The sequence below is a fragment of the Lemur catta genome, chromosome 8 (genome assembly GCF_020740605.2).
Source record: "Lemur catta isolate mLemCat1 chromosome 8, mLemCat1.pri, whole genome shotgun sequence".
NCBI classification, from domain to species: Eukaryota; Metazoa; Chordata; class Mammalia; order Primates; family Lemuridae; genus Lemur; species Lemur catta.
Window position 1 is genome coordinate 2917421 of NC_059135.1, and position 24726 is coordinate 2942146.

Below are 24726 nucleotides of genomic sequence, written 5' to 3' on the forward strand. Positions count from 1 at the left end.
TTGAAATGGAAACTTGTCGAATTACAAATCAATAATGATTATTTTAACACATGAATCAATATGTGTAAGATTTTAATTGTAATCAACAGTTATGTAAATTAGTTGCAAAAACTACAAGAAAAATTTGAAGAGAACTTTGTTGATACCAATAGAGTTGCTTTTCAATTTATGTAATACCTCTTTGAATTTGATGCATTGATCCTGAATCAACACAAGAGTTGATGACTTTACTTAATTTGGTAGTCATTTTGAAACTGATATGCTTTTGCTTTAAAGTGAAATCAATTCTTCTTCTAAAAATGAATCAGTTTTATCAATGTAGGCACAGTTATTAAAGGAAAATGCATTTTTGGTATTTAATTTAATTGTTGGAAACCTTTTAAATATGTTTGGAACAAAACTCAGGCATGTGAATCTACTTTTTTTTTTCTCAGAGACAGAGTCTCACTCTGTCACCCAGGCTGGAGTGCAGTGGCGCGATCACAGCTCACTGCAACCTCGAACTTCTGGGCTGAAACAATTCTCCTGCCTCAGCCTCTCAAGTAGCTAGGACTACAGGCATGTGCCACCACACCTAGCTAATTTTTTACTTTTTAAAATTTTCTGTAGAGACAGAGTCTCTCAAACTCTTGGCCTCAAGTGATGCTCCTACCTTAGCCTTCCAAAGTGCTGGGATTACAGGTATGAGCCCCTGTGCCTGGCCTGAATCTACTTTTTCAACTATAAATGTTACGAAATCTTAACACAGATCAAGTATTCATGATGAAAACTTAGCATCTGAATTGAAAAGTTGCTATAAATATAAAATATTTGATTTTATATTTGCTATTTATTTTGATTTGAAAATTTGCTATAAAGAAAGAATATAAAATATCTCATTAATAATTTAAAATGTGTATTATTACATGGTGAAATGATAATTTGGATATATTGGGTTAAATAAACTATTATTAAAATTAATTTCATCTGTTTATTTTTTAACTGTAGCTACTAGAAAAATTTAAATTATGCATGTGGCTCATATTATGTTTCTATTGGACAATGCTGCTCTAGACATTCAAAGGGCCAGGACTTTCTCATCCTTAGGTTTTAGTTTAAATGTCACCGACTCCACGAAAGCTTTGCTGACCAGACATCGAAAGCGGCAACCTCGCCACACCCCACGCTCCTGACCACATACAGTCTGGCTCACTCTCCATCCCACCGCTTGCTTTCAACTTTTTTCATAGCACTTACATCATCCGAAATCTTATTTACTTACTATTTACAGGTTTATTGTCTGCATTCCCCACTATAATAGGACTGTTATATCCCTAGTGCTTGATTAAGTACTTGATCAATATTTAGTGAATTATAATAAACTCCAGAGAGGCCACCTTCCAGAAAATTTGCAAAGTCATCCTTGATGAAATCATGAATCACACACACACACACACACACACACACACACAAATTATTAAATTATTTTTAAAATTACAATAAAGAAAAGAAATTGGCTTTTAACAGAAGAGATTCCTGGGTATTAAAAACCGGTTCTGGCAATTACATTTTCCCCTGACTCAGCTTCTTCAGTTGTTTGTGCTGAAGCAACTACCTTTTCTGAGATGAAATTTAGCAAATCTAACTCAGATTTTCCCACAATTTTGTTTTCAAACTTGCCCTGCTGCTGTAATATTAATGTATTTACACCTGCATTCTCTCATGTTTGACTTTGCTAAATCTCAGCTGTGCTAAATCTTGGTAGTTTAGGGCAATTTTTTCTGCGTCTGATCTTTTTTTACATTTGGTGTCACAAAAGCCAGCCAGCTTTTCTCTTTACATCAGCCCTCACACTGCCCAATGGCCCATGAGAGGAGGGACAAATAATTTTGTTTTTCTATGGCATCTGAACCAAATTAGACGTAGATTCTTAAAAGACTGAGGATTTAAGGTTTTCGATATGGGAATATTAAGCCACACTATCTTAAAATCACATTTAGCAAAACGGTGGCGCTGAAGAACTACTGCTTTTAGGAGCCACAACATCCCAGCCTTGCTGAGGTGGGCTGAGAAAACGCAAGCGAGGGCCCCCAGGCAGGCCGGAGCGCTGGCGCAGACACAGCTGGGACCAGCACGCTGCTGATGGGGACCCAGCAAGAGAGACGCTCAAGCAGGGGAAGCTCAGCACATCTGAGCTGGGGGTGGGGCGCGGGATTTGTGCAAAGCCACAGAGAGTCAGACATGGGTGCTGTCTTCAGAAGGCAGAGCGCAGTGGGACCCCTGAGTGCCCATGGCCCTGGTGGGCCCAGCAGGCTGGAGGTGAAAGGTAGACACAGACTGCAGGAACCCTCCTCCTCCAGTGCGGTTGCCCCCACGTCTAAATGCAGTATGGGGAGCTCTTGGGATTTACAAAGTGTCAACATGAAGCTTCAGATATTTCCAGTTTGGAACTCTTTCGCCATGTCTGTGGTGGTCTTGTTTCTATGCCAGCCCTGGGGATGGGCAGCTGTGCAGGGAGGTCACCCAGCCACAGGCAGGGCAACCGCACTCAGGACCTGCTTAGCATTCAGTGTGCCTGGGGACCAGGTGGGAGCCATCGTGAGTGGGGGTCTGGGCTGTTTGGGCAGAGGGGAGAGGCAGAAGCCAGGGTGTGCTGGGGAGCTGGTCACATGCAGAGACACACAGCAAGTGGACAGGCAGTGGCACCAAGGGTGTGGCAGCAAGTACAGAGTGGGGGCTTGGAGTGTCTAGTCCTTGAGTGACTGGGAGCGAGGTGGGAATCTAGCCCTGGAGGCTCCTGGGCACAAGGGCAGAGCCCCCAACCACAGAGCCACAAGCCTCTAAATCCAGAAGCATCCTCAACACTGGGGAATTAGGTCCTCCCCAAATGTGCTGCAGGTGCAGGGGTCAGGCAGGCCAGCAGCCATCAGCTCTGTCCCCCTGCCGCCGTACCCAGGCAGGCAAATGGACATGTGGGCCACATCTGGCTCGGCAGACTAGAGATACACAACAGACGCTTTTGCCCAGTTTGAAAATTTGCAACTGGCTGGCAGTTTGCAACACCACCGCTTTCTGCTATGGCTGTCCCTGGGCATGGCCAGTCTCTCCCTGAAGCCGCAGCCTCCTAAAGGTGGGCATTCATCTGCTATTCCCCAGGGGCTCAGCACGGTACAACTAGCAACCCATTATTGCTAAATAATAATATAATTTAAAAAATATCAACCGTAGCTTTTGATTCTTTAGTTGACATCTTGACCTAAAATAGGAATTTTAAAACATAATGGAAAACATCTCATTGAGATCCTGAAACTGCACTTGATTAACGCTGTCTATTCATGTCATCCACTTACGGTGTCTTTTGAGTAGGTTGCTCTAGGTCCTAAATGACATTTCATTTCTAAAAATGAGAGTAAGTTGCAGGAAACATACAACTGGGATCTTGGTCCAGGTTTTCAACCGTCTCCTTTCCCAACCTTCTAATTCTGGCTTTGTAATGGTTCTCAACAGGGGTGCTTTTGCGCCCCTCAGTGGACATTGGCAGTGTCTGGAGACATTTTTGTCTGTCATTACTGGGGTGGGGTCTCCTGGCATCTGGGGGGCAGAGTCCCGGGGTGCTGGAGCACAGTGCAGCTCTCCCAGCAGCCAAGAATGATCCGGCTCAGGACGATGGCCCTGCTGAGGCTGAGAAACTCTGGGTTACAGGGATGAAAAAAGCCAGCAACAATTCCCAGCAGCTACATCTGCAAGAAAAGTTTTATTCCATGAAATAAATTTAAAAATCATGTTCTAGCTTTTTCTACATTGGTCCTTGACATCATTGTCGCTACTATCTCCTACTTCTTCAGTTTACTTTTCACTCTAAGTGCACTGATTCTGCGAATATGCCTCATTTTTTTTTAACGGGGAATGAAAAATGAATTGATTTCATATGCTTAAACAATAAAAAGATGACCCAAAAATATACAGAACAATTACTATGAAATCAGTTGAAGATTTATTTTTCAGCAGGAAAAAATTAAAACCGCATTGCTAAAGTCTTTCAACATTTCATTTTTTTATTTTTCTATTAATTAATAGTACATTCTTTAAAAGAAGTTAACAACTTCAATTCCAAATATAAGGATTAAATAATGCAAATGAAAAGCTGTCATTTTCAGTGAAGCTATTGCCTAATTACTCTGGAAAAAAGTTTTTCTTATGACTGAACTGATGCAAAAATCCCTTAGAAAAGCTTCATTTGTTGCCTGTAAAGAGTCTTCTTAAGGTCACTTTTACTTCTGGACCACCCCCTTGTTTCCAGTGAAAGAGTTCTGCTTGGTAATGGCTTGTGGTTCCACAGTGTTTGTGTAGGAAAAGCGCAGACTAAGAGATACTACTGAAGTTGCTCCAATTGCAGATTCTGCCACGAAAGGAAGTCCCAACACTGTCACATTTCCCCTTCATCTTCAGCAAGACACATGAAAAGAAAACTCAAGTCCCACCTTCATCTCTACCGTGACCACCATTTGCAGCGGCGCTCAGAGGCTGCCGTGCGTCAGACGCAGCCCCCTGGCGGCCCAGTGTGCTTGTGGAGTAAGTACCCCGCGGGGTCTGGGTGTCGGCCCCAGGCGGGCCAGGGGTCTGCAGACAGAGGCGTCTGGTGGCGGCTGGGGCACCCTCGAGTGAGCCATGGCACAGAGCACCAAGGAGCCGAGTGCCTGCCGCGGTCTTCTCTCCGAAGGCGGGGGAAGAAGCAGCGCTCCAGACAGGACAAGAAAAGCCCACGGACAATGCTCTCCAGTCACCAGCCAGTCGCCGTCCCGAGCTGGTACCTACTGCTGGGACAAGAGTGCACTCCTATTTGCTTTCATTTTTTCTAGACGCTTCACTAAGTGGCCGTTGCTCACCTCGAGCTCTTCCGTTTTGTCCAACGCAGAGCGGAGCTGGAAACAGAGGAAGGGCGGTGAGCTTTGAGGAGCTTGTCTCCCCCAACATAGCAGGGTTCTGTGTTGCCAAGATTCCAATCCTACCAGAAATACAATTACAACTCGGGCCCACTAAAGTCCTAAAAATGCATGCATACATCTCTGTGTGTGTGTGTGTGTGTGTGTGTGTGTATTTCTTAATTTAAAAAGTAGCATGAGGCACATGATTCTGGCATCATGAGTGACTAGGGAAACTTCCTCCTCCGAAACAACTGACCCCAGATGGGGCACACTGTTGGGGACCGTCACGGTCTCACAAAAGGTAAGTGAGGCAAACAAATGAACACATACAAACAAACAAGAGCTGAGCCTGGCCAGCTTGGAGGCCGTGGCCCCCCGCAGCCTGGGCAGCCAGCAGAAAGGCTTCTGTAGCCGGAAACCAAAGCAGGAATGTCTGAGGCCAAGAGGGTCACACCTGCAGCCAGGGCCCCAGAGCCTGGGACTCAGGGCAGGAGATGAGCAGCAGAAGTTGCGCTAGCGGGAGCCACCTGGACACCAGGCAGCAGGGCAGAGTGGAGGTGCCCTGAGCCAGAAGAACTGTAGCCACAGGGCTGTGGAGATAGGGATCATTAGAACAGAGTCCATGGCTCTGCTCCAGACCCAAAACCTTCAAGGAGGGTGGCTGGGGTCCTGGGACAGAAGTCCTTCCAGCCATCACCAGCAGAGGCAGAAGCAAGTCCTCTGTGCAGGAAATTTCCCCAAGTCAGACCTGGATTAGAGTATTCCTACAAATTAAAACCAAGCATATTCTCACAAAACACTAAATACACGAAAGGACAAACCATTTGAGTGAGAGTCAACAGAAGAAATAAACAACAGAATTAGACCCCCAAACGCTGAATGTGCTTCAGTTGTCAGATATAGAAAATAGAATGGCTGTTAGGAAATATTTAAAGAAATAGGATATAATTAAAAAAGGGAGCATATGCACAACAAGAAACTATCAGGAATGAATACACTTTTTTCAAAAAAAGGGAAACTGCAAAATCTATGCAAAAACATTTTAGGCATCATGAAACAGAGAGAGGTATGGTGATGGAAAATATAAAAGAGAGATGGTTAAAAAATGTGGAGGCTGCAATGAGAAGGTCGAATATCCTTTGATTAGAGTCCAAGAGGGGAAAGTGGAGGGACTAGAAAAGAGGAATTATTGAAGGAGCTAATGGCTATTTTCCAAAATTGATTTTAAAAAAGAATTCACAGATCCAAGAACCACTACACATCCCAACCAGAATAAAGAGCAGTAAACCCACATCTAACATATTAGGGTGAAACTGCACAAAATCAAAGACAAAGAAGGACTTGAAAGAAGCTAGAGAGGGAACAAAAAGATTCCCTACAAAGGTCCCGCGATTAGAACTGCAGATTTCCCCACGGCCTCGATAGAAGCCAGAAGACAGTAGCTACGTGCATTGAGGAAAAATGACGCCCATCCCAGAGCTGTATCTCCCTCGACACTATTGTCCAAGAACAAGGGTGAAATAAAAGCACATAACAAAAACTGAGGGGATTTGCCACCAAGAAGCCTACTCTAAAAGAACTTCTAGTGTAGATACATTAAATGATCTAGATGTACACTGGGAGATACTAACGGGAAAGATACTTACGTGGCAAATACGTAGATATGTCAAAACAAACATGGACTGCACAAAACAACAATAGTACTGTCTGATGAGTGGACATACGGGTATACAAACACACGTGTGTGAACCTGTGTACGTCAGGAAGGGCACTAAAGCTAGTGTTCAAAAGTGCCATCGTACAGGAGGGGAGTAAAGATGTGGTTTAACTTCAAGACTTTTGAAGTTAAATATGAATAAATAATATCCCAAGGGTGATCACTAAAAGAATAGAAATTGAATATAAATTTTAAATTTGGAGAGAGAAAAAGGACACAAAAAGGGCAGGACAAATGGATACCCACAGTAGGATGGTAGAAACAAGTCCAAAAATACCAATAGTGATGGACTAAAGTCTCTTACGAAAATACAGATTTCAGGTTCAGTCAAAACCAGCCACCACCTGGCTACAGGCATTTCAGGAGAGACAACCCAGTGCACGACCATGCAGAAAAGACTGGAACAAGCGATGGAAACGCCCAGAGCGGACAAAGCTGCTGCTGCCACCTGATAACTGACAAGGTGAACTGCAGGGACCAAGAGGGTGGCTGCAACTTATCGAGGGGATATAAGAGTTTTAAACATTGATTATTAATAGCCTCAAAATATATAAAGCAAAATCTGATGGAGAAACAGGGAGAACGAGACAAACCCACCATCATCTATTGGTGGAGTTCGACAAATCTCTCCGTTACTGAGAATTTCGGCAGACACAAAGAATCGGGTCTGAACACAGACTTCACGAGCTTCACCAGTGGGAGAACACAGAATTCTGCATCTGCAGATCGGAGGCGACACATCTCCCTAAGCACATTGGGGGCATTTACAGCGATCGGTCATGTATCAGGTCGTTAAGGAAGAACTAACAAATTTCAAAGACCAGGTATGATAAAGACCATGTTCTCTGACATAGCAAAATTAAGCTAGAAAGTTAAATGGAAAAAAAACCTCACGTTTCTTAAAAAGTCTATTTCTAAACAACTCATGGGTTAAAATATTAATACAAATCATAATGGAAATCTGGAAATACTTAGAATATGGTAACTGAAACAGCCTTCATCAAAACGTGTAGGATGCAACACAAGTGGTACTTTGAGGGCAGGGCCAGTGAAGCAGAAGGAAAATCTGGAGAGTTTGACGGGGAAAAGCATTTGGTCAGTTGGGTCAAACGCACGCAAATGACGCACGAGGTCAGATGGACATATGGAACCACCACCAGGCCCCTTTGGGAAGGCGATTCCGCTAGAACGGTGAGGGGTGCAGGCCTCGGGGAGGGAGGGACCTAAGGCTCTGAGTGCAGACGGCTTGTTCAGGGGGTCGCCCCTCTGCTATTAAGGGGGATAAGGACTGAGGTGGCACGGGGGTGAAGAAAGATTTTTAAAGAGGAGAGAAAGTGCATCTTTGGACACGTCCCCGCTGCCCCCTCCCATGGGAATGGCCGTCCCAAGGGTTTCCCTGCAGGGTCTCTCCTCGGGTCTGAACACGCAGCAGCCAGAGCCACCCGTGCTGCTGGAACATGAACCCGCTCTGCGCCTGCTGGGCGTGGACGGGCTTCCTCCCGGTCTCACGTGACTCACCCCCGACCAGCTTCAGGCCTGTCCTCATAGGTCACCAGAAGGGAAGTCTTCCTTGGCCACCCACTTACAACTGCCCCTGGCCCCAGCCATCACCACACCCCACCCCTTTCCTGTGTTCGGGCACGTTTATTCTGACTTCTCTCCTCTACAGCGTTGGCTCCAAGAAGGCAGGGACTTTGCCCCTGGCACCCAGTCCCATGCCCAGCACCCAGACCCATGCCCGGCACCCAGGAGACACTGTAAATATTTGCTGAATGAACAACTTTGCCAAGTGTCTTTAGTAGGGTAAAATATGTGTAGTTAAAAAAAAAAAAAAGATTGGAAGTACAGTAATTTGTGAGTGTGACCAGCAGGTGGCCTGAGAGCCGCTGGGCTTCCCAAGGGCACTTAGTCCCGGCCTCACGCTGCACCAGCGCCCGGCCCTCAGCCACAGCGGGCCCACTTCTCCTGGTTCCTCGCCAGGCTGGCCCCGCGTGACAAAACACACAGAGCAGAGAGGCCTGGCCACTCCTTTATCTCACATACTTAGTGTTTACGGCTGGGGCCTATAGGAAATGCTCAAACCTGACGGTGCAACTGGTTGATGCCAACGACTGGCCCTAAGCTCCCCCCTGGCTGAGCTGACTCCTGTAGAAAGACGCTCGCACGGCGGTGAATAGCCCCGTGGCACATTTTACTGTAGCGAATCCTCCCTCTCCTATCCCAACTAGGGGGACATTTATTACCCGTTCTTTCCCTAGAAATGGCCTAAAAAATTTTACCTCTCTTTGCAGTTTCCGCTTTTCAGCCTTAAGTTCATCTTCTATTTTTTCTGCATTTTCAGCAGCCGATTTATAACGTGCTACTTGACTCTCTAACCTTATTACCTAAAAGGAAGGCAAAAACCACAGGTATAAATTGATAGGCCTGTTTTCTGTCTTCAATTGCTTTATTTGATCTGAGATCAAAGGCTGTGGTTTAATAGCTGGGAGAACACACCCTGCAAAGAAGTATGAGGTGACATTCTGGACTATTGCACAGGTTATTTGCTCATATTTCTGAGTGACCCTGACAAGGACTCGCTTCCCTGACCCCGATAGACTGGGTGGCCCCCACGGTGCTGGTGCCCAGCCGCCCTGGCTCTGTCTCACCTCTGCGATTACTCTGTTGGAAACGGGAGGTCGAGGCAGAACAATGCAGAGGTTCCGCCAGGAGCTCAGTGCCAGTCTGCTCTCTCTCGGGGCTGGTGGGCAGGACGCAGGAAAGGGCAGGCAAGGAGCAAAGGAGGGGCTTGGGCAGGGCATCCCCCCCATCAGGGTTCTGAGATGACAGCAGCTCTGCCGCACACGCTAATTCTCTTGTGATCAAAAGCGTGCTTTGTAAAACTCGTCACCTCTGTGTGCACTGTTCTCATTTCTGTTTCTATACAAATTTCAAAAAGTTCCAGCCATATCTACCCACACCTGAGGGTGAGAGAGTGGCTGCTTTTCTCCCTCCCTTTGGCTGGAACAAATTGCCCCAGGGCCCAACATGCTAAGGCAGGAGGGCCCAGTCTAGACCCCTGGGAGAGCTGGCCTGGCGGGGAGGGAGACCCAGGCAAGAGGGATGTTCCAGCATGAAGTGCTTTTCACTTCACTAAGTTATTTTTAAAGAGCAAAATTTAAAAAAACTCCCAAGCCACAGTAGCTATTTTCTACAACTGTTGCTCATAAAGGATTAGTACCTATTATAACCACCTAAATCCTAATAATTATCTTTCCTTCCTACTTGTTCTCTCTGTAAGAAAGACTTTGAGAGACTTGCTGTCTCAACGTACTCCCCTCAGGATCTTTTTTTGGTTCTAAAAATCTCTGCTTCTTTTTGTCCTCAGCCTTTCAGGGCTATTTCCAGCAAGTAAAACTTTGGTTAATCATCAGTTTAGCTGTCCATTATTGCTTAAAAAGGGTACACGTACATTTTGTTCTAATGCCGTTATCTCTTGCTCAGATTTTGCAAGTTTAAATTTGAGGTCGCTGATCTGTCTGTTGGCATCCCCTGAAGGTTGAAAGAAAAGGGAAATTCGTTAAGCTCTTGGGCTTTTAAAATGTTAAAACAGTAGTCACTGGGAACCAAGCCCTTACTTTATAATTATCTCAAAAATCTGTTAGTTCTGGCCCATGCCTGCACGCTTGCCCGAGTGGGAACAGGAGAAGGCTCTCTCTCTCTGTGAACCCAGGCTGGGAAAGTGCCTTTATGCCCTGGGCAGGGGGCAGCAAACCCCAGGCAAGAGAGCGCCCGTGGGTGAAGAAGACAAAAAGATGTTGGGGGTGGCAGGAAGGCGGAAAGAGACTGGGTGTAATTTGATCTCCCTTAAGCCTGTTTCTACTCTATTGGATAAAAAAATACCTTTCAATTTTTTCATGCAACCAGATCAAAAACCTGCTGTACCCAGTAAAATAAACGTGGTTTCCATCAGCGCTTAATAGGGTGGTATCTTGGTGCGCATTTTGGGGCACCTGTTCTAACTGATAGGCTCTGAGAGAAACGCCTTTGTTCTGTCCACCTACCCATCCCTGCTCTGTCCCACAAAGAAACATCTTTGTGCTTCTGTATCAAGAGCTTTTGGGGGACCTAGGGGCATACTGGGTACTCTTTGCCATGACAGTTTTTCTCCTCCAGCACGAGTCTAATACAAACAGCACGTGGAGAGTTTACTTCTGTACGAGAATTGGCATTTACTTTGTAGATCCATTACGTGCACATCTGTCCCGTTTTCCAAGACATCATCTTCCGCTCGGAGACCGTCTAGCTTGCCATTCTTCTGTCTCTCCTCCAGCTGCCGTTTGAGTTTCTTAATCTGAAAACACCCGCCAGTAAAATATGTTAATTTCTCTATTCTAAATGAGACTGAAAAGCTGCAGCTTAGAGCCTATGAGAAAGGAAGCCGCATGCAAGGTAAAAACCAACACCCAGAAGTGCAACTGCCCATTGCCTTGCAGTGCCAGGTGTGTTTCCTGGTGCCACAGTGACAGGGCTGGTAGTTAAGCCCGAGATCACCAAGATCACCGTGGTAAAGGGTTACAACCTGCCCTGCAGCCCACCAGCCACACAGGGGATCCCACCCCTTTCATAAAGAAACCAACTCAAATAAATAAAAAACCTCTGCCAATCAGTACTCTTCTCAGGAAGAAAAGCAAACGATTTTTACAACATCAGCCTTGAATTATTTTGTGTCTCTGGGTGAAAAGTTATTTCTAAAGTTGAAATTCCTCTAGACTCAGGAGATTGTACATAAAGTACTTCAAATGTTTATCGGTTAGCAAGTCAGTGCACTATTAAACTTTTACTTTATTCATTAAGAAACCAGAAAGGGCCCCGTGGAGACTTCTGGGCTCAGATGTATCTTAATTAAATTCCCAACAAAGTTCTTGGTGCACTTTCCCACAGAACCCGGTGGTGCTGCAGGTGTGCTCAGAGGCGGGTTGCCAGCCCTCAGGAAGATGGTCTCTGCACAGCTTTCCTCTCTCTAAGACAGAAACAAATACAGTCTTTCTGCTGTGTGTGGTGTGGAGTGGGAAACCCCCAATTAAATATAAGCCATCAGTGCATGGTGCTTTAAGGAAGAAAGTACAGAATTCCAATGCATACATGCTTTTAAAAGATCACAGGGAGTTCAAGAGAATCCTCCCACTATATTTAGTGCTTTGCCCAATGGGCAGAATCTTCAACAGAATTGTGAAAAGGGAGGCAAATACACTTGATTAGGCTCATGAGGGAAAATTAGAAGAACTGAATTTCTTTAGAAAAGTTGTGGAATGATTTAATAAATATCCTCCATTAAAAAAAAAGATCAAATAGGACAACTGTTTAGTTTTCTTGAGGTAGGTGAGAGCAATGAAGATAAACCACAGTTAAAGCAACTGTGATCAGCTGTAATAGAGAAATGCCTGCCAGGTAGGGTCACTGGGAGAGCACAAAACCGATGTTATGACAAGCAGAAGGAAGAGAAGCGGTGTTTGGAATGACTTAGTAATGCCCTCGCCACTCCATGGGCAATCTAGGACTTTTACACTAACATTTATTTTAGGCAGCAATTTGGTACCATATACCACATCCTGTTGCCTGGCTGTGGGTCTGAGACATCCTCATGAAACCTCATATGACTTACAATGTTCTATTTGGATAAAAATACTAAGACCACCAGTTGGCTTGGAAATTATTTTCAGGCATGATACATTTAGGGGTTTTCTGAGTAAGCAAAAAGTAATAAGGATGGGAAGGTGGTTTCAGGTGCCCTGTTCAAGAACCCATAAAGTAATAAAAAGATTGTTACCTGTTCCAATAAGCATTCCCGCTCTTCCACAAGCTTTTTCAACCTAATAGCTAAAGAAATCAGAAAGATACGGGTTTAGGTGGATCTGAGTACTGCACCTTTCAGCACACGGCTAAATTGAAGAATGATTGTTCAGGTTAGTGAAACGAATGATGAAGGTAGTTATACACACGTACCATGGTGAATGAGGCCACAGACAGGACTGGGGGAGAATTCAGCCAAGGGGGGCTGGGTCAACCGCCCAGAACATGCTTCACGTCGGGAGCAGCTTCCGGCTGCATGCAAACAGCTAGTCTTCTACCTTAGGTTAGCATGCAAGAACTCTAGGGCCAAGCCACACTGCAACACAAGATCTCACAGGCTTCATGGTTTAACATCATTAGCAATGCTGAAACACACTGATAATCACGATTCAACAGCACCAACATTTTCATTATCTTCCCCTTATAAGTTTACATCTCAGACGTGTTTATCTTTCTCATTTCTCTCATAGACTCATCGATGTCAGAGTTTTGATGACATGTTTATGAACCCTAAGTCCACTGACAACATGTCTGCTAACCCAGTTACCAAAAGCTGTTATTCTTTTGAGGAGAAATGCAGTGATGGTTTAGGTGTCTGTCATTCATCCCACCACAGATAAATACAGATGCATACACACTGAGTGTCTCTAAATTGCCCAAACATCTCTCTGAGGGGGTGTCAAGTACTATACTCTTCAGATTCAGAGGAGGAAACCAAGGCCTGGGAGAGTTTGGGGGTTTGGGTAAAATGCCACACCAGTTCAAAGGCAAAATCAAGACGATGGGATGATGACAATGATGACAATGCGTTTTGCACACTTCCTCTGTGACACAGACAGGCACTGCTCCAGCAGCTTTGACACCATTAGCTCGTTTCAGTCCAGGAAGCCCCATGGGTGGGCTGTCATTACAGCCTCCTTGGACAGAGGAGGAACAACGGCGGCCCAGAGGGACCAAGCAGCCTTCCTGAGGCCTCGCACCCCTAACCGCTGCACGCCACTGTTTCTCCAGATCGAAACTCACACCTCTGAGTCCGCCCTGACTTCTGGCCCAAGGCTCTGCCTCCTGAGAGGACACTCTGCACTCACAATGCCTAGCTCCAAAATTTTCAGAGTAAAACTCTAACCCCGGTCAGCCATGTGAACAGGAAATAACTCACATGAAATGTATCTTTGTTTTCCTTTAAAAAATCATCCAGTCACAGTCTAATCCAAGTTACATCTTTCTTTGTTTTTCCAAAGAGTCTAAGTTGTTATTTTGAAAGGCACAATGACAAAATAAGACACCAGAAAATGTTGAACATAATATAAAGTGAATTAAATTTATGATCCTTTTGAGTTCCATTTTCATTTACATACAGATTGCTTCTGACAGATGTCTTATTCTTTCCCTTCCATAAACTCGCCCACACTGAAACAAAAGCTTTTTGTACTCACAAACCTAGCTCTTTTATCCAATGTCACTTTTTATTTTATCTCATATATTTTATACTCCCACAAACAAAAACTACAGTCATCGTAAGAAACACTGAATATGCTAGAACATGATCTTGAGGCTCATATATTTATTGTACAATTTTATTATTTTTTTCTATTAGAAGACTTCAAATATTCTAGATTAGTAGAAAATAAATGTTAAAATGTAATGAGTGCTCGCAAAAAATAAAGATAATCTGACCTTTAGTCTTATAGTGAGAATATAAAAAATAGAGAGATAAAACTTTTAAGGAAGAGAAATTTTAAAGCAGAATTGGAGAAGACAATGAAAACTAAATAATTTTAAGAAAATGAAGCAAAATAATTTGATATGAAGAAAGTAGGAGTACTGCTTTTCATAGCTTTAAAAACCAACAAGTCTAATTGCTGAGTGAGCAGAACACATTACTGATGTACTTACTGTGATGCTACTTAGCAAGAATACTGGAAACCTAGTACTACCTTGTATTTACTCAGTAAATAGTGTTGCTCATCACTGGTCTATAGCATCCGATTATAAACAGATGAAAATTCTTCATTTTAAGACAGTGACTGCAGCTTTTTGAAACGAGGCATCAAAAAAGATGAAGTCACCTTGTCCCCAATTTACGATGTTCTTTTATACTGGGAAGTTAGTTGGCTATTAAATGTATTTTAGTAATATTATTAAAGGATTACAATTTTAAAAACCTGGTTTTCATACATTAAATCTCAACAACCTTTCTGGTATGCATTTTAGAGACCCATGAAATGGGAAAAAAAAGAGGTAGACCTAGAAAATTCCTGGGGTAGCCAAACAGGTGTTGGGATTCTGCGAGCTCCCGTGCTCCTTGGCCGTTCTTTCGGCCTGCCCGCTGTTCGCTGGCCTGTCCAGGCAGAGCACGGCCGACCAACAGCGACAGCGGCATCCGTAAGCTGCGCCTGTCAAAGTGCTGGATCTGGTCCTCCCCACGCCCTAAAAGGCGGGTCTCACCCCACTCTCACACAGCAAAACAAGGCCCCGGGAAGTTAAACAGACTGCTCATAATAATGTATTTCCAAGAGCATATTGTTAATTCTGTGGGTTAATTTCAGCCAACACAGGCCAGGGCTCCTCCTCCCACTGCCCAGGACAGTTACCTCCCCTCTGTATTCGTAGAGGTGACAAAGGAGGATGAGGAGGACTGAGGGGGACCAAGGTCTCTGGAAAACACCCTGACTGGCTAACTGCGGTCCTCACACCCACTTGGTCTGACTGCAGTTCCTGCCCAGGTTTTCACCTGCCTGAGGCCAGCCTCCCACCAGGAGAGCGGCTCCTGCCTGCAAAACGCAGACTGGGCCAGGCCGCTGGAGCCCTGGCTGCTTCTCCTATTTCCAGGGCGCGGGGGGACTGTAGAGTTAGGAAATACATCCCTGCGTCAGCTACTAGCCATTCACATCTCCAAGAATATGTACGAGAGACCGTAAAGAGTGGAAGGATGTTCCTCTGGAAAAACAAAGTTTTCTATATACACGATCATCACTCTGAACGAGTCCATATTCTGCACACGACACACACACCCCTCCCTTTCCTTCAGGGGCCTGGACGTGGGAACCAGCCTGACCGCTGCGCTCCCTTGGCTCGGTGGCTGTGTGGCACGTGGCATGCTGCACGCGAGGTCTTCCAGGAAAGGAGGCTGTCGGTAGAAAACACGAACCCCAAACCGTCTATGCCCCAGAATTAGCATTCCAGGGTCCTCGTGACGGTGGAAATTTAAACAGACATTAGGTCTTCTGTTAACTGCAGACACTAAGAATTATAGAAAGTAGTTAACATCTCATTCTGTAAAACTTTAAAAATTTTACTGCTCTCTGACCTTTGTATATTGTAACAACCTATAATTCAAAAATCTATTTTCCCCTATTTTCTACATACACCCATAATTATAATTAATTATACCTTTGAGACAAGATTTACAGCTACACACATTACCTGTGTTCTGGCTGCGGCTGAAAAGTACCCACGCTTTCTGATGTCAGGTGTCACTGATCAATGGTTCTCTGTTCTGTATGATAGTGACCTCGGTGGTCTGGGTTTCCGTAGGGATAGGGCTGGCAGGTAACCTTTCGATCCTTTTCTGAGATTGAATCTTTTGACATTGAAATCTTTCAAACATATTTCCCTGCCTTCTTAAACTGACTACACCTAAGTGAATCATCTTTTGATAATTTAAGGGCCTTCACTGTGAATATCAATTACTGTGCCCTGCTCTGACGTCATCACCCCCCGGGGCAGAGTCACTGCCGTTCATGAGGAAGGCTCTGAAATAACCAAGAAACGGTTTGGCTGTTCAGAGTCTTTCCTTCCTTCCTCTTTGCTCGGGTCCTGACTCCCAGCTGTCCACGCCCCGCTGGCGGGCCGGGTCCTCCCTGTGTGTTCCCGGCACCTGCTCTCCATGTACAGAGTGATCAAAACTGCGCGTTAATGAAGGGACTAGGAGTGGACAGTCGACACTGCTGGTCGGCTGGATTAGGGTGCGAAGTGTGCCCACTGGCCTGAACGGGGCTTTGAATAACATGGGATAGAAGGGAAAGAACTTAAAACGGTCTGATGATCTCAGCTTGTGATGGCTTTGGTGTTGCATTGCTGCCCCAGAGGCCTTTGAAAGCAAAGACAAGGGCTGTTTGTACCAATGCGGCTTTGCTGAGGTGAAAGCGGTAAACTGAAACCCTTTAAGGTCCTGTAGAGCCCTTTGACTTGATTCTCCAGCAAGCCTCCGATTTCTCTGTCATCCCCACTGTCCTCTACTTCAGGGACACTTAAGGGGAAACAGTCAACGTTTCTGCCGCTTTCATCATACTCTTCAAACATTCTAAGGATTGGCACATTTAACCAGAGCAACACAATGGAGACCTTTCACAGCTGGGGATCCTCATCAGAACCTCAGATGACAGGAGAGGGTGCGAGGGGTGACCTCTCACTCTCCCACGACGGCCCACGCTAGCACCAGGCTGGACGCCAGAGAGACGTTCACTCACGACAAAGGGCGCCAGGTCTGGGCCTCCCCCAGCAACCCAGAGGCAGACAACCTTAAAGGTGGTCGTCATGTAAAACAGTCGCCAGCATCAGAATTCAGCTCACCCAAAGAGTGGAACCACAGGCTTGTAAAATTATAAAATGTGTTTATTTCAATTACATAGTAACACTTATGTTTGCCTCAACTTTTACTGAGGTTTTGGTCTTTTTGCATTCAATTATATCTTGTAACAGTAATAGGAACACACATAATCTCATAAAGTGTCAATTAGCATTCATAACATACATTCCTTTGTGATTTCATGTGTCACAATTTTTTAGTCTACCTTTATAATTATTTTTTAAATGCTCCTTTGTATAGAAAATATATTTTCTCTTCAGGCAGATCGAAACAAGAATTTTCAAGTAACAATATGCTGAGAAACAATAAATGAAAATATTTATACCAAAATACCAAAAGTGGTTCAACTCTTTAAAATATCTTGTTATAGTCTAATTAGTAGTCTGCACAAGAAGTAACCCTTTATATTGCTCTCTTGCATAATGATTAGACACTCAAACAGAAAGAGAAGTAATTTTAAGGTCCAAAACCATTTAATGACTTCCCTGCCCAAATACTGCAGTAGGAAATGAAATTTCAACATATGTCACTTCCATAAAAAAGTTTTTTTAAAAAAATCGTAGTATAAATTGAATTTGGTACATAGCAACAGCATGAAGTGAAGTCAAAGTCTCCTACAAAGTAAATTCCGGTATCACTAACAGTGAGATCCAAAAGCATTGATTTGAGATAAAAGATTTACATGAAGTAAAGGAAAATAAGAGTCCCCTCATGCTTTGAGAGATTGTTAACCCTAAAATGATTAATTATTGTCCTAAGGTGCAAATCTTATCACTCAGTGACCTATTTGCTATTTGGGTGTTTATCTCCTTTAAATACAATGCCGTACAGGTTACAATGTATATACTAAAATCAAGTATGAAAGTACACGTATGTGAAGGAGGCATTAATTTAAATATCAATTATACTCCTAATACAGAAATCTAAGAAAGCTGTTTGGTCATTTCCGTTAGAAGCTGATATGTTTGGTCAAGAATGGCCACGTTCATATCAGCCCAAGGCAATTGTTCCACATTTTTATTTCATTTTAGGCTAGAATATAAACAGTACACATTATTGTCTGATACTACTGGAATGCTCTCTGTTGGAACTTACAGTGATAACAGACATGTCTTTCTTCCTAACCTGGGTGACAACGTCAATGATTAAATATGAACCTACAAGTAGCAGTCCTGTGCCTTAGAGCAGCAGAGGACCTGATTGACGTCGTACAGTGCATCTGAATCAACTTAGAACATTCTACTTACGTCGCCAGGGGAGATGACAGACGGGAGCCTCTGATGATTAGACTTACTGTGCAGAGTCCCTGGCCCCTCTAAAACCCGGCCTCACATCGCGCGGCCCTGTGCAGCGGCCTTGCTCAGGACATGGTGCAGTCTTCCTTGCTCCTGCCCTTCTCACCCCCTCTTTTCGTGTCTTCGCTGCTTTCTGAATCCAAGTCCCCTGCCTCTCCCGCTGGTGCCGGGAAGTCGTCGCTTTCTAGACTAATGCTGTCTAAGGCTCTGTCGCCTCTCCCACCAGGGTGTTCCGGCATCGTGGGCCCCCCTGCACTGCCTGTTTGGGGGGCATCGTTCATTTCCTCCACGGGACTCTGACTTCCAAGCGGGCTGTGGCCACTGACTGCTTCATTCTCCGGTTCGGGGGGACTGTCTTGGGTGGCACCTTCTGTCTTAGCGTTACTTTTAATAACATCTTCATCTAGTTCTTTATCACTAACACTAGGGCCTGAGGATTGGATTGTGTCATCTTCAAACTCTAACGTGTCTCCACCGGCTGTTACTCTCCCTGCTTGTGTTTTTACTATTTCTTGGTTAAGTGCTCCATCCAACTCAATTTCAGGGTTTTCTGGACAATCAGCATTTTCCCCGCTTCCTGCCACAGTGCTCTGCTTTGGATTTTCAGCCACCTCATCCTGAGCTTCCACTGTGGACTCTCCATCAGTGAAGGTCACCTGCTCTTCCTCCTGAACTTCGCTTATGTCTGTGCTCTCATGTGTCACCTCTTTCTTAGCATCCTTAAGGGTTTCTACAGGCACTGGTGACTTTTTCTTCTTGTTTTTCTTCTTCTTGTTCTTTGCCTTCCTGGGTGATGACTCCAAGGCCCCTGCCTGGTGGCCGCTCTTCTCCTCCCTGGGCTCTCTCGTGTCTAGGGGGTCATGTTCAGTGTCGACCAGGCTTGGGCCGGCTGCCTCCTGATGATGGCTCTTGGCTGCTGGCGAACCAGGAACGTTCTGGACACCTGCCTCGACTGGTTGCTCACCCCCAATCCCTGCTTCTTCACTCTCCCCTTCACTGCCCTCCCCACCTGCGTCCATGCTCTGCACCGGGGCCGCCTGGGGCTCCGCTGCTTCCTGGCTGGTCACTTCTTTCTCTAAACTGCGCCCCACGCTTGGATCCAGCTCCTCCGGGGCAGCTCCCGCACGCTGCTCGTCATGACACGCTGTGCCCAGCTGCTGCCCACCCGGGGCGTCCCCTGCCTGTGCCACGTACTCTGTGCGGCTCGCACTCTGCCCACAGGGGTCTGCGCCTCCCCCCTTTTCCAGTTCAGATGTCGGCAGAGGAGCGGACTCCTGACGCGGCTCTGGGCTAACCTCTTCCGAGTCGCTTTTAGAATCCTCTTGTTTTCCTTTTTCCTGCTTTTCCACAGATTCCCTACTCTGGCTTTCGATATCGAAGGCATTATCACAACTGCCCTGCCTGCTCCTAGGACCTGGGGCTTCCCCGTCTAAATCGCTCAAACGGTGGCTAAGGAAAGCTCCAGTCCTGTCATCCGGCACGTGTGTGCCCTCAGGGGACTTAACCTGCTCTACGCTTGCAAAGAGAGGGGTGTTCTCTGGACCTTGGCTCTGAGCCTGCTCCTCACGGTCGGCACCCGCTACCGTCCCCAGGGGGGTCACTCTGTCTCCATCGGAGGCTTGCTGGTCCTCGGCACTGCCACCGGGGTGTGCCTCCACGTCCACACAACGCTCTGCCGTGTCCTCTGTGTGCTGCTCTTTCTCAGTATTCTGCAAGATTGCTCTTTTCCCCACATTCTCCACCATTTCATCTTTCACCTCCACTTCATTGGCTCTTCCTAAAAGACCATTAAGAAAGTTGAGGGGACCCCACGATGTGGTAACCACTCAATACACATTAAAATGTAAACACACGTTCTAAACCCCACCGCCACTCCTGCAGAGAGGGAGGCGCCAGGAGCCCCGTGGAATGGAAGCCTTCGCCAGTCTGTGCGGCCAAGCGGCAGCTGCGCTAGTGAGTGTTGGTCAGCAAAGGCCACGGCCACCGCCGCAAAGGCAAGGGTGGCTGCTGGTGCCACCTTGTGCGGACGGATTTTTAAAGGTGAAGTTAAGTTTTAACAACTAGAAAGAGCTCTGGATCAGGCAGCCAAACAACCCAAAATGATGGGTTTAAGAACAGACTCAGGGTTCATGTTCCCCCTTCTCCTTTGTGAATGCACAGCTTGACAGCTCACGCTTTTCCAGCCACCAACCCGCACTGCGCATCTCCCTGCTCTAACAGCAGCTTTCAAATAATTTTTTCAAAAGAACATTCAGTTCACTTTTAGAAACTCAGCCTCAAGGTCAATCTGGAGAAGATACTTTTGAAATAGTCCATGCAGTGAAAAGACATCTATCTTCTGCCACCCAACTGTGGTCTTCCTGAGAGCACCCCTGTCTGTGCCCCGCCGCCCCTCCCTAAGGGACTGGGCAGAGCGCCAGCAGGGGGCAAGGGCGTAAGATCAAGTGACCACTTGATTAAATAATCAGCTAGTCACCAGTCAAAGAACGTACTACTGCTTTAGAATGAACAGTTATATTTTGGATTCTCCAAACAAAACCTTAGCGTGTCAGATATAGCACCATGTCACTGAAAGTCAAGGCCAGACAATTTTATAACCAGTGGTCTCTGTGGTGGGTGCACTTAGCCCAGGGAAAATGGGGGGCATATTAGGGCTTCTGTTGAGAGTTAGTTTTACTTCCCTCTTTAACAATTTCTTTGTATATGTTTTGTAGTGTACATTTTATATTAATGAAATAGTATACATATATAAATTAAAAATAAATATATATATTGAGACGTTCCCACAATTCTTCACTAATAGGATATGTGACCAAAAAACATTTGGAAACCACTTACAAAACTGATATTTCTGATTCTTTAAGCGTTTCACAATGGTTATCAAAGATTTGTAAAACGTATATTTGAGTAAGAGCAGCATGATGAAATTCCTAGCTGTTCAGGGAACCAATATAAAGATATGGCAGAAGTGAATTATCTTTTTCAATAACTTTTACACAATTTGTAAGAGCTGTGTTTCTTTAACAGTCATAAAGGTAATAAATGAGTTACCTCCCCAGGAAGCAAGTCCTGAGAAGTGAGGACCTATGGGTCCCACATTTCCATAAATAAGAAGCAGTACGATGAAAGCTTCTAGATCAAAACCAAAAGTCATGGGCCCTGACCTTATTCCAGCCTCGCTGCAAAAAGCTGGTAAGCAGCGACGGACGAGGCCTCATCTGCAGGCTACAACCTGAGGCTGCACACAAAAATCTGAAGGTTTTCCCCAAAGCCAAATATTACGACAAATATTAATCAGTGAGTCTTGGCAGATCTTTGAAAATTTTATAAAATATTCCTACAATCTGTTGGATTCCTCAATTTTATATTCTTTCAGAAGCAAAAAGGAGGGCCGCCTCTGAGCAAGGCGGGCGATTCAGACCCTTGCTGGCAGGGCGCCCCCTCCTCACCCCCACCCCCACCACCCAGGGCTGCCTGGCCACCTCCAGGGCTGGCTCAAGAAGGGCTGGGCAGGAAGATGTGCTCTGTCACCAGCACCAAGCCGCTGTGCACAGCCACCTCGCACCCCCAGAACACTGACTGCCGTACAGACGCACAGCGCTGGCTCACAAGAATGGGCAGCTAACTTACTGCACAGCCTTCCCTGTTCTCACCTTTTGACAATTCTGTAATGGAGTAAGTTAAAACAGCACACCTGGTACATATCTGGGGAAAACCAAACAGTACTCTCAACACTGTCACTTAATTTGAGGTTACTTTCCTTGCATTCACTGTCTCACTCGGTAGCCTGGGGAAGCAAAGAAATGCATACTCGAGCCACTGGTGATCACGGCACGGAGATGCACGCCAGACAACACGTGGGCGGAACCACACGGCGGGGTGCTGCGGAGTGCGGAGACAGATGGCATGCTGCGTGACTGTTAATTGATCAGTGGTGATTACTTCAACTCGAGTGATGCATGAAGGTGAATCAATGCTGGTTTGAAAGATGAAAGGACCCAAAGGAAACAAATACTTACCTAGTGTCCCATCCGCCGACTTGAGGGCATTTAACTCCTCTTTTGTGATCTTGGTGGGAGCTTGGTATCCAACGTTATTTAGAGTGTCTGAAGTCTCTCCATTAGTAGCTATTTCTGAATTTAGGATTATTCCATGTTTCTGGGAACAAAAATAGGCTCGCCGTAATCCTCAGTGATATCAGGTTAAACTCTTGTTTTATTACTAATAATAAAAAACAAAACTATTTTTCCTGAAGTAAAGGACGACTCTACAGAGACAGAGAAGTGCTAAGGCACCACACTCATATACATTCTATCAACACACACAAATCTGCAATGCCTTCCTCCAAAGGCGACTTCTTTCTTAGATGTTCTAATTCATGCCTTATTTGCTGGTGACAAAATACTTCCAACAGGCATCCTATTTATTTATTTGTTTACTTGTTTATTTTATTTTTGAGACAGAGTCTCACTCTGTTGCCCCGGGTAGAGTACAGTGGTGTCACCATAGCTCACTGCAACCTCCAACTCCTGGGCTCAGCGATCCTCTTGCCTCAGCATCCCAAGTAGCTGCGACTACAGGCGGGCACCACTGCACCCAGAGTAGAGAGGGGGTCTCGCTCTTGCTCAGGCTGGTCTCAAACTCCTGATCTCAAGCGATCCTCCCACCTCAGCCTCCCAGAGTGCTGGGATTATAGGCGTGAGCCACCGCGCCTGGCCAGGCATCCTTTTAAACCAGCAGTGATGGCCTTGGGGCTGCCACAAAGTGGACCATCAACAAATCACTGTAAAGTACCCTTTACTTTTAAAGCCCTGGCTTGCATTCTTTAAAGAGAGTGAGATAAAAAGAAGTATGTATGTGTTCTGAAAGGAAAGGAACTTATGTTAAAGAAGGAATTCAGAGGTGGCTGGAATGTTCGGCATATTCAAGAGAAACACAAGTCATGCTCGTTACAGAGTGAAGTACTTTAGAAACAGCTAAACTTCACGACTCCGTGGGTCCCTCACCCACTGCCTCCTGCCCTTTCCCTCGTGCACGAGGAATCCCCACCCCAGTACTCATGACCTTTTCTGAAGCAGCATCATGAATCTTAGCTCCAGGCCTGTCCCCTGCTGGTTTACTGCTCTGGCTTTGACCCCGGCAGACAAGCAGCAGACACTGATACGGCTCCCACTGGTTACTCAGGGACTATTCAGCCACCTTCTCTCAGCAACACCTCTTACAAAGAGCCCACCCAGAGTGCTGCCCTGCGGTTTCTAACTCTGCGCCAAGCCAGCAGCTGAAGACCCCCTGACGTGGGCCCACACAGGACATGGAAGTTTCCTCCTCCTGCGACTCAGTGGGTCCCCAGGTCTAAGTAGCATGAGGCTTGCCCATGCCACTTACCAGACTCACTGTTCAGCTAGAGAAATCCTTACATTTGAGGCTTTCTATAAAGAAGCAAATAAATTATCTAACTCTGAGAAATATCCTGGAGAATTTATCAATGAGTATGAGAAAAAGTTTAGATAATATATCAAAAAATTCTTGGAAATCAGAGTTGTGTCCAAGATCAGCTATGCTTGTGAACATCTAAAGGCCAAAGGCATAATCCACTGAATTTACATTTATTTCTCGTCAGTGTCAGTTAACCTAAGATTTTAATTTATTAACAGAACTAAAATCAACAACATACAATTAGTTAACACCAGTACACACACATATTCACAGAATCCCAGAATGTGCTGTTGTCACCGGGATTTTTTCTTTTAAACTGTACTTTGGCTTCATACCTTTAATTCCTCTTTCAGCATGACTACTTCTTCTCTAAGATCATCTCGTTCACTCCTTATGGAATCAAAGAACTCTTTCTGCCTCTCTAATGCCTGAGCGTGCAGCAGAGCAAAGAGAAAGAGATTGGCGGGGTGAGAAGGTGCTGTGAGAAGCAGGAACAAGGAGTCGGCTCCTCCTGTCTAAGACACTAGCAGACTTAAGACGTCAGAGAGACTCTGCTCAAAGGTACAAACACAATGCAAGTATTAAGCTTTTCATGTAGTTTACTCGATCCAAGAAACGTTCCCGTTCATGCTCCCTGAAGACATCGGGCTGTGCAGCACACAAACACAGCGCCAGGCACGGAGGCTGCTTCATTTACGTCACTTTCTAGCTGTCTGCGGGTTGCAGCCTGCGGTGGAGGGTTAACAGGAGCAATGGACCCATGTAAATGAGGGGTCAGTAAAGAACAAGAAGGAACGCTGAAGAGCCCCCACGTGAGAACTGTTTCAGTAATGTAATTATTTTTATACATTGACTCTTGGCATCTGTTGTCACTGATATGCACACAGTGGTCATAAAGCAAACACACACACACACGTGCACACACACACATGCGCACAGCGCTAAGGAAGC

At 45.5% G+C, this 24726-nt stretch overlaps 1 protein-coding gene across 13 annotated transcripts in view; it reads right to left on the bottom strand.

Annotated features, from left to right (window-relative positions):
• Window positions 1-4011: 4011 nt before the first annotated feature.
• The window catches only part of LRRFIP1 (LRR binding FLII interacting protein 1), a 76903-nt gene continuing 56188 nt past the window's right edge, over window positions 4012-24726 (bottom strand). For 7 of the 13 annotated variants that reach the window (XM_045558680.1, XM_045558681.1, XM_045558679.1 and 4 more), the window contains 3 exons: window positions 24111-24203; window positions 22359-22497; window positions 17050-20116 (listed from right to left, as the gene is read on the bottom strand). In XM_045558680.1, the coding sequence (XP_045414636.1) occupies window positions 18405-20116; window positions 22359-22497; window positions 24111-24203 (1944 nt within the window). In that variant the 3' untranslated portion in view covers window positions 17050-18404. Of the gene's footprint in view, window positions 4902-8900; window positions 9006-10072; window positions 10153-10836; window positions 10955-12430; window positions 12481-17049; window positions 20117-22358; window positions 22498-24110; window positions 24204-24726 lie in introns of those variants that run through there. The other 6 variants (XM_045558683.1, XM_045558684.1, XM_045558688.1 and 3 more) reach the window with 3 other exon arrangements.